This window comes from Elephas maximus, chromosome 19, assembly GCF_024166365.1.
Source record: "Elephas maximus indicus isolate mEleMax1 chromosome 19, mEleMax1 primary haplotype, whole genome shotgun sequence".
Taxonomy (NCBI): Eukaryota; Metazoa; Chordata; class Mammalia; order Proboscidea; family Elephantidae; genus Elephas; species Elephas maximus.
In genome coordinates, this window is record NC_064837.1 from 46,621,269 (window position 1) to 46,631,210 (window position 9,942).

Here is a 9,942-nt window from a genome sequence, read left to right on the forward strand (position 1 = left end):
TATGCCTGGTGGGGACAAGAGCCTGCCATGACAGGGAAGAAAAGGGCTTTGCAGTCGCAAAGACCTGGGTTCTCCAGCTCTGTTGTGGCACTCATCTGTAAAAGGAGGATGATACTAACTGTAATGAAATGGCGGTAAATGTTGCTTCCCTTCCTCTCTTTTTGACCTTCAGCTCCATTTAGCAGCCACAAGTTCAGATGAAAGAGATGGGGTGATCAGCTGGAGCCAGGCAAGAAGTTAGAGCCAGAACTCAGATCTGTTTCTTGGGCGGTGAGATGCCCTCCTTGGATTTTTGCACTGGGTGCTCCTGAGCAGCAGGAAAGAAATACGGACGTCTGTTCATTCGAATTGTTTTGCTTTTTACACTCAATCATTCAGCCAATACAGCATTTCTCAAGTCCTCCTATATGCAAGGGACCGTGCTTGCTGTTACTGCCTTCCTCTGTAAATTGCAAACGTTAACCTATGTGATCTTCACAACTGGATGACGGAAATATTAGAATTAGGTTCCATTTTACAGGGCATGAAATTGAGGAACCAAGAGATTAAGGACCTGCAGTGGGTCAAAGACACCAGCTATCATCTTTTGGTGATCTATTCTTCGCTTTAGGGTTTCTCAATCTGCTGTGAGAGTGATTATGAGGTCGGTTTTGCCTGATATTGGTCCTTATTATTCTCACTTGCTCCATTCACTAATTTTTTTTCCCCGTGCGAATAAAAACATCCTTCCAGTGAATCCCGGACGCCTGCAAAGACTAGGCCACTGACACCCTCTCGCCTCGCCTGCGCAATCTAGCTGACTTCCGGCTATCAGTACCCACGTGATCGAGTGGCCTTGCTGCGCATGCCTAATAGGAAATTGGACTATACCACTTTGCTGTACAGGAGGGGCATATCTTCTATATTTTAAAGGGTAAAACTGATTCCTGATATTGGGCTCCTATTATCTCGTGTCTGAACTGAGACTATGAGTGCAGTTGGAGTGGCGGAAGGCCGAAGGACGGAATGGGAATACAGGCAAAGCAGGGCGGGGGATGGGCTTTCCCCTTTACAGATAATGGGAGGAGCCCGGCCAGAGCGAGTTCTTTCCTTTCGGCGCTGCGGCCGCAGCCATGAGGTGAGGGCTTGTGGGTCTCTGTTGTGGGCTTACCTGGGTCGGCGGGGACGGCGGAGCTCGGTGCCGCGGCCCCAGAGAAGGGAGATGGGCTGGCGGCAGCCCTGAAACGATCGGTCCTAGAGCTTGGGGTAGGCCGGAGCACACTAGGCCCCAGCCTCGAGAGGATGGGTGTGGGGAAGCGTCCCGGGAACTCGAGACCGGTGGAAGGGTAGCCCCGCGCGTGCCGCGCCCCACAGGTGTCGGGCGAACCACGGGAGCGGAGCAAAGGCGGCGGCGACGGGTGATTAGGCCGCGGCCCCCTTACTCGCTGGGTCCGTGTAGAGCCAAGCCGATCTCTGTTTCCATGTGACGTAGGGCAAACCGCGCAGGCCCCAGGCCTCCGACTGCCACGGTTGAGGCAATCTCCAGATCTTCGACCCCTTCCAATTTGTTGGCAACTCATAACACCTCCAGATCTGCCCGGATGTTGTTTATTACCTTGATAAAGCAAACGAGTCCAGAAGGCAGTGTAACTTGCCTAGATCCCCAGGCTAGAAATCCCGTCCACTGGCCGCGGACACTTAACTTTGAATACTGTTTTTAGGACTTAACACCAGAAAGGGCTTTAAAGAAGGAAAAAAACGTTGCTCTTGAGCCGATTCCTACTCAGCGATCGTATAGGACAGAGTAGAACTGCCCTATAGGGTTTCTAAGGAGCAGCTGGTGGGTTCGAACGGCCGACTTTTTGGATAGCAGCCGAACCCTTAACCACAGTGCTCCAGAAGGGGCATAAAGCCTCTTTATCATTGACTTCATCTTCCAGATGAGGAAACAGGCACAGAAAGGCATTGCTTGGATTTCATTCTAGAGTGGTCAATTGCCCCATGCAGGGAGGCACAGCCCAAGACCTTAACAAAGATTTTGATTTAGGGAGGATCCTTATTCTGGAGACGTTGTGGTATGGGAGACAAAAGTCTTGAGTGGGGGACACATACCCGTACATACTTTATCCACTTTCCCGTGTGTGTGGTTTCACAATATTAGCAAGCCCGCTTTGGAGGGCAGGTCCTGCTAAGGATGCTCATTATTGCCCATGAGTGGCTTTCAGAGCCTGATAGTGTTTTCTGTGTCCCACAGTATGCTCAGGCTTCAGAAGAGGCTTGCCTCCAGTGTCCTCCGCTGTGGCAAGAAGAAGGTCTGGTTGGACCCCAATGAGACCAATGAAATTGCCAATGCCAACTCCCGTGAGTACTTGGAGCCTGTGACCCTTCTCCACACTACCCCTTCCCTCTGCCTGTGTGAGGTAAAGATTACAGAATTATGGTGACCCTTTACAAACCTGGGAAAGCTCATGGTTTGGGGTTCCTATAAAATGAAGGAGTCGCAAAAATAATGGAGATATCAGAGGTTTCCTTTTCTGGCTGTTTTTCAGAGGACAGGGTAGAAGTTAATGGGACCACCCAGTGCTATGTTAATGACTTTCTGGAGTGGATGTCTTAGTTTGGGGTTGGGGAGTAGAGATACCCAACAGATGATGAATTGGGCCTCAGACCTTTAGTAGAGTACCCTAGGCATATGAGTATTCAAGAAAGTTACACAGATGTCAGCCATGCAGATAGCACAAACGTGCACGTTACTTCCACATATCAGGGAAGTTCTTTACCTGTTTGGCTTTGTGGTGTTATAATGTGTGCTCAGAAAATCTTGATTATTTTCTAGACTAGTAGGTAATAGTTTAGACAGAATTTGAAGGACAAGGAAGTATGTGTATACAGTTATGATCACATACCCAAATAATGTATTTTGAGTGTGCTATAATTTTTTTTTATAAAGCACTTAAAAGTTAGAAATACTTAGAGAATTTAACAAGGTTTCAGTCTTTATGCCATTTATGGGAACACTAGCGAAAAGATGTAATCAATGTCTCTGCCCTGTCCTATCTGGACTCTGGGTTGTAGTCTGTGCCCTAGGGACTGGGCCCCTATGACTGACCAGGTGCTTTATTTCCTTAGGTCAGCAAATCCGGAAACTGATCAAAGATGGCCTGATCATTCGCAAGCCTGTGACCGTCCATTCTCGGGCTCGATGCCGGAAAAATACCTTAGCCCGCCGCAAGGGCAGGCATATGGGCATAGGTAAGTGTGGTCCTCCCTTTTTCTCTGTAACTTAAATGCTAAATGCTTGAGCCTGGGCTGAGAATATAGTCAGGTATTTGGGATTTTTTTTTTCTTTCTACTGTGTCTCGTCTTGACTCTTTTTCTTGATATTTGATGTTTCCTGCCTGTGTACAAATTAGAAAATCAGCACTACTGTTGTAGTTGAAGATATTCTTGGTAGAAGGAAGTTATATTATCGAGCACCTACTCTGCCATGGGCTGTACTGGGATCTTGAAAACGTCCCATTTAATCCTAGGGTAAGGATGATTTAGGGAGACAAAGGCCACTCAAAGCCCCTTCTAGCATACTGTACTGCCTTTGTGCATACCCTGACATATCCACATTATGGAAATGTGAAATGATTGTTTTCTTTGTGCTTTACCAAAAGTAGGATAAATGAATTAAACATTTGGAATCCTTATCTGGTATTTTTACACCATTTTGACCTATCAGCTGTCTCTAGTAACTGACAGTGGACATGGACAATGCTGATCCCTAACCCATCTTCCTTAACAGGTAAGCGAAAGGGTACTGCCAATGCTCGAATGCCCGAGAAGGTGACCTGGATGAGGAGGATGAGAATTCTGCGCCGGCTGCTCAGGAGATACCGTGAATCTAAGAAGATTGACCGCCACATGTAAGCACACCCTCCTCTTGGGTCCACCAAGACTTATTTGCTGTTTCAGTGGTTTGTTTCTTGCACAGACATGAGCTTTATCTCCTTGGCCTTGGGAAGGGAGCCATGTGCCTTAAGCTTTTCTAGGAAAGTTACTCCATTCTGGCCTGTTTTGTTGTTGTTGTTTTCCCCATACACCATCAGGATAGCCTAAAAATTTGATTGTCTGCCAGTTAAGTCTTCTGCCTAGAAACTGCATGAAAAGTCTTGGTTTGGAGGAAAGTAGTACCTGAACCTGTAGGAGAGGGAAAAGGAAGCCTAGAAGCTGAGTAGAGGAGCAGCTCAGAGGGGCCAGCCTCAGACCCATCACTGACCAGACCCTCTGCTTCTCCTGCCTGTAGGTATCACAGCCTGTACCTGAAGGTGAAGGGGAATGTGTTCAAGAACAAGCGGATTCTCATGGAACACATCCACAAGCTAAAGGCAGACAAGGCCCGCAAGAAGCTTCTGGCGTAAGTTTCTTGAGAGGTTGATCTCAGTGTCGTGGGGGCAGTTTCTTTGACCCTTATTGTAGGGGTCAGAGGTCTATTGGGAGGTGGTTCTGCACTCTTGGCCATAGAGCCTGCCACAGTTTAGATCAGAAGTCCAAATGGGACCTATGGGGATAGAAAAGTTGGTCTTAGTTATCAGAGTGGGCTTTAATGAGTTCTCTGGAAACATTTAAAATACACATATGCCTGAATCTTGACTTGTATGCAGTCTGTTAGGAATAGTTTTATTAGAGGCATGTATCTTTATTCAGGACACCGATGTTTCTCAGTCCTACGCATATCCACATGCCACCTGACCCATCACTGTTGGGGCAGGAACAGTAGGTTAATTGAAGCAGGAGCTGTTGGTGGCCCCAGCAACTTGCATTCCTCACACTGAATAGTCTCCAAAGGAGAGGGTTGGGAACGTGGTTCCATCTCCCCAGCAGGTCATGTTTTCTCTTCCCTTACCCAGTGACCAGGCTGAGGCCCGCAGGTCTAAGACCAAGGAAGCACGCAAGCGCCGTGAGGAGCGGCTCCAAGCCAAGAAAGAAGAGATCATCAAGACTCTGTCCAAGGAGGAGGAAACCAAGAAATAAAGCTGCTCACCATCTCTTGTCTGTACATAACGGCCTTGGCAGTCACATAGATCAGTTGTTCAATAAAACAAGCCTTTATCTGCCTGCCTCTTGGCTTCTTCTTAAGGTTTTTGGCTGCTTTGTGGATATTCACTGTTTAGAGGGTCAGAGTTGGCCACACAATGGCGCTAGGATGTAGGCCCTTTCCAAGCTACCTGTTGTATTCCTTCCCTTCCACTAATGCCATTTCCTTAAGTCAGGCTCATGCCCCTCTATCCATGAAAGAGGTTTTTTACTTTGTTCTAGCGTGAGGTGAAGCAGTCTAATGGGAAGGAAAGAGTGGCTTCCACCCAAGTTTCAAATATGCTTTAAAACTGCCTATGAGAGCACAACATGAGTGGCATCTAGGAAGTGCTTTCAAATGTTGGTTGAGAACAGCATTGGCTGTGACATCATTTGAGGTCACATTGTTTAAAGAACTTCAGCATAAACCACTTAGTATGTGTACACTTCTCTGCTGTGGAAGTCTTAGCTTAAAATCTGCCCTAAGAGTCCAGGAGAGGAGGGGTTCCAGTTGCCACCAGTCCAGAAGCTAAGAGACCTGAGCTTTTTGAACAGCTTTACTGAGGTATAATTGAAGCTGTCTTATTTTAAACCACCCAACTTCTAAACTTTCTTCCCGTTTTAATATATATAGTTTTTTTACTTTTATTCCCCTCTTTGGTTTATACCTCGTCACCTAGGGCACAAAGATGTATCAACTTGCAGAAATGAATGAAAACAGGACTAAAGCCAACCTTGTCACAGCCATTGAGTTGCCTAATGAATTTGTCTTCCCTTTTACAAATAGGAACTGGATTTTATTTTGCCACTTAACACATTTGGTGTAATAACTGCCAATAAATTGTTCAATAAAGCACCTGCTCTTGGAGCCAAATACTATTCGCCACTTTATATTGATCTACATTGATTTGTAATTTTTATAATATTGTAAATTAGAGGTTATAACCATTTCTATTTTACAGATACGTGGGCGAAGTGATGTATCAAATTAACAAAGATTAAGAGTATTGAAGTTGGAAAAATGGGTTCAAGATGTTGAGGAAGTAAAATAGGGCTTGGTAAAACATTGACCAAGGGGGCTAGGGAAGAAGTCTGGCTTGATCCCTAGGCCTCACACTTAAGAAGACTAGGCCAGAGATCTTTTGGTGATCAGAGGGACTGACTGGGTTGGGCAGAGTGGCTAGAGGAGTTTTGGCTATGTTGAGTGGGTGCTAGTTTTTTGAAGCAGACATCCAGGTGGAAGGGATTAGACAGGATACAAGGGTGTCAGCTCAAGTAAGGTCTGGGTTGAAGAGACAGACTGGGCAAAGTTGGGTAAAGGAGGCACCTCACCTTATTGGGCACACCTGGGACTGGGATGCCCTCTCCTGACTGCCCTCCATCCCTCTCCCAGGGCACTCTTGTCTTCTTAAGGTGACCCATGAGAAGGCGAATAGAGGAGGCTCTCTGGAGCTGTACTGGGCAGAAGGGAAAGGGCTGCACCCAAGTGGGAAAGGCAGGACTTAAGCGGGCTGGGGTGGGGGGTGGGAGGGCGGGAGGCAGGCAGCAGACCCTAGTCTAGCTCTGCCTCTGGTGTCCTCTTTGTCCAATTCTGTGCCTGGAGGGTAGGGAAACTGGATAGCCAAAGGGAGGGAGAACCAGGCTCAGTGAGAAATGTCCAGAGGACTTCTCGCCTGTCTCCGCCTAGTGTGCACCAGAATTTGGGATTAGAGGACATTAGTTTCTGGATTCCCAGGTTGCCACCACAGCAGCCTGTGGGCACTTTATCCTTAACCTCTTAAAGACCTTGCCATTCGAAGTAGGGATGGGGATCAGAGGCCTAGATGGGGAAAGGCCTTGACAAAGATCCCAGTTTGGTGCATAGGACACTTCCTTCCCAGTCTGGCCTGGAAGATGGAAGGTGTTGGAGGCCAACCCATCCCCTCCACCCCCAAGCAGAAGGAAGACAGGAGGGAGAATGAAGCAACCCCAGCAACCTCTCACATTGGCTCCTGAGCCCACATACAGAAACCCACTTCTAACCTGGACCAGGAGATGGCGCTGTTCTCTCATTAGCCGTTGCAGATGTTATGACACTGACCCACGACTGGTTTTTTTGGAGGGGGAGGGGAGAGGTTATTGGAGTGTGGGAGCCTACGTCTTGGGAAACTTTGGGTTCAGTAACTTCTTTCTGGTTAGGTTAACCTCTTTCCACCACTGGCCTGCAACCTCTTCCCAGGGCAGTGCCAGGGAGGGGCCCATTCCCACCAGAGACTAAAGTAACCACTGGGTTTCTTCCAGGTCATGGCACCCTGTGAAAATCTGATTAAAAGATAGGTTCCTTCTTTCAACACCATACAACTGTTCCCATCCTATAGTTTTACATACCCTCTCAGGGGGTTCGTGGGCCCCAGGTAAAGAGTCCCAGAGTAAGCATAACTCTCCATTTTTAGATAAGGAAACTGAGGCCTGAGTCAGGCAGTGATTCCGCCCAATCTCAGCATTGCACGAAGTGAGCACCCACTTCTCATTCCCAGTCTGCAGTCTCCAGACGTGGGAGGGTGTGATTCAGAGTGGGGTGCAATGAAGATGCTGAGCACAGCTGCTGCTGTAAGGCCATGAGCTGGCAAAGGGGGTACAGAATTCTCTGGCCTTCCAGGGGCTAGCTCTTCCCAAAGCACAAGAAAGGTTGAGGGTGAAAGCACACGACTGTCTTCCATGCACTCTCAGCGGTGCCCCCAGCCTACCGCCAAGCACTGCCTCAGCAAAAAAGGCTGAAGGGGCCACAGGGAGTGGCTCCAACAAGTTGCACAGAGGGGCTCACTCTGCCTGTGTCCTCATGCCCCTGGTATCCATCCCTCTGCCCTTTTAGGCCTCCCTGTCTCTGGCTCTCAGACTCTCCCCTCTTTTTGCATCTTCCCTAAGGCTAGGTTACCTTTATCCTATGCAGTCCATGCCAGGTTAAGCTCAAGCTGAGGTAGGGGCATGGAGGGCATGTGTGGGTCAGAGAGACAACAGAGCCAAATGGTGGGCTGGCACCACCAACAGTTTCCTGGGCATCGTCTGCCACAGGCCAATGGCGTTGCTGGCCAACCTCCCCCCAGACTGGGCACAGAGGAAGGCAGAGGCTACAGTGGGGGCACCAGCTGTTCCCAGCCCCCAGGCTGTGAGCCTGCCATCAGTGGTTCAGCCACCCGACAAAGCTGCTGTGCTCAGCAGTGCAGCAAATGGCTGGGGAGGAGGCAGGGGTCCAGGCCAGCTGCTGGCTGGTGGCCCACATAAATGGGAGTGTGCTGAAGGGTTGGCTGCAAGGCTTGCACCTTCTCCAATGGGGTGAGGTCTCAATCCCTGGAGCCCCAGGCCCAGCATCTCAGCATGTCTCTGTCTCCATCTTCTTGGTTAGAGACACTGAAGGACCAGGGTAGAATGGGGAAAGGCCTGAGCTGGGAGGCAAGAGTCATGACTTCCGGGACAGGCTTAACCACTGATTTGCTGGGTAACCTTAGTCAAAGTCATTAGCTCTCTCTAGGCCTCAGTTTGGTCATCTATGAAAAGGGCAAGGTTGAGTTAAATAATCTACATGACCTTGAACAAGCCACCTAACATCTCTGTGCCTCATTCACTCATCTGTGAAAAGGGAACCCACCACTTCCCTCACCCATTACTGAGAGGATTAAATAAAATTAAGACCTTGGCATGGTTCCCGGGGCACAGTAGGTGCGAATTTACGTGAATTCCCCTCACTCTAAGCCTTCAGGCTGAGTTTGTGACTCCGTCTTGCATTCCCACCACCAGAGTTCTTAGGAAGGAGGGTGGCTGCCTTTGTTCCCCTTGCTCATCCTGCCCTCTTAACCTCTAGGGCCTTCCCTGGGTGAAGGAGCTCAGAGAAAGCTCAGGTAGGCGGATCCAGGCTCTTGTCCCACCTGGGCTACCTTGTTTGGGGCTGGGGGCTGGAAACCAGAACCGACGGAGGGAGAGTGCCTACTATGAAGGGCAGGCACCCACCCCTCCGCATCCTGGCAGCCTGGCGCTGCCCTGGCACCCCCGCAGCCCTCCTGTCCCTCCCTCCCAGCCCCCCTCGCCTATATATAGCACAGACTTGCTTGCCGTGGCGATGACGCAGCTGGGAAGGCGGAGGGGAAAGACACAGCTCCGCCGAGCGAAGGAGCGGGTGGGCGGCTGGCACGGCCCCAGGAGGGGCGCGCCACCGCCGGCCCCCTCCGTGCAGGATCCCGGTGACGGGCGTGATTGAGTCATCTCAGGGCCCCGCTGTCCGCGACTGTCCCCGCTGCCAGCGTTTCTACTCGGGCTTGGGGGGCTGCGGGGACGAGGCCGCTCTCAGCTTGTCGGTCTGGGGGGTGGGGCATTCTGGGCTGGCCGGGATCGGGCATAGTCCTGACACTACGGGCAGGGGCGTATGGCGGCCCCCGGGAGACTCAGGTGCTCCTCCAACCGGGAAGTGACCGGCAGCTCCGCCCCCTCCCCTCTCGCGCTCCCCAAACTCCTCCTCCCCCTTCCTTAGATCCTTTGGTCTTGCATCTCCCCTTTTGACTCTCCCAGCCTCTTCTGTCATAAACCTCCGCAGATCCCGGCTTGTCAGGATACCGGGGCGGGGGCGGGGGGGAGGGAGTGAGGAAGCTTGGGGACCCCTGCCACGTCAGCGCCAGCCCCAAGACCCCTCTTCTCAAGGATCCACAAATTCCACCACCCTCAGACTTGTCTGGCAAAGTGTTTGAGAGCTAACAAAAAGGTTTGCAGTTTGAATCCACCAGCCGCTCACTGGAAACCCTATAGGGCAGTTCTACTCTGTCTTATAGGGTCCCTATGAGTAGGGCCAAAACGGATTTTGTTTTCAGACCTGTCCTTGTCCCATTCCTCCAGTCCTTACTCCACCTCCCAGCCCCTTTCCTTCCTCTACCCCAA

The 9,942-nt window shown here is 50.2% G+C and overlaps 1 protein-coding gene across 1 annotated transcript; it reads left to right on the top strand.

The window, feature by feature from the left end:
• The first annotated feature begins 1,041 nt into the window (after nt 1-1,041).
• RPL19 (ribosomal protein L19) lies at nt 1,042-5,082 on the top strand. Its single transcript, XM_049860708.1, has 6 exons — nt 1,042-1,117; nt 2,234-2,340; nt 3,109-3,231; nt 3,770-3,890; nt 4,271-4,381; nt 4,875-5,082. The coding sequence occupies exons 1-6, from the start codon at nt 1,113-1,115 to the stop codon at nt 4,996-4,998; spliced, it is 591 nt and encodes a 196-aa protein (XP_049716665.1). The 5' UTR covers nt 1,042-1,112; the 3' UTR covers nt 4,999-5,082.
• Nucleotides 5,083-9,942: the final 4,860 nt, after the last annotated feature.

Bases quoted from the DNA above. Each gene is read 5' to 3' on its own strand.
- RPL19 (XM_049860708.1), top strand. The intron at 3,232-3,769 runs GTAAGTGTGGTC...CTTCCTTAACAG, and splicing joins GGGCAGGCATATGGGCATAG to GTAAGCGAAAGGGTACTGCC. The intron at 3,891-4,270 runs GTAAGCACACCC...TCCTGCCTGTAG, and splicing joins AAGAAGATTGACCGCCACAT to GTATCACAGCCTGTACCTGA.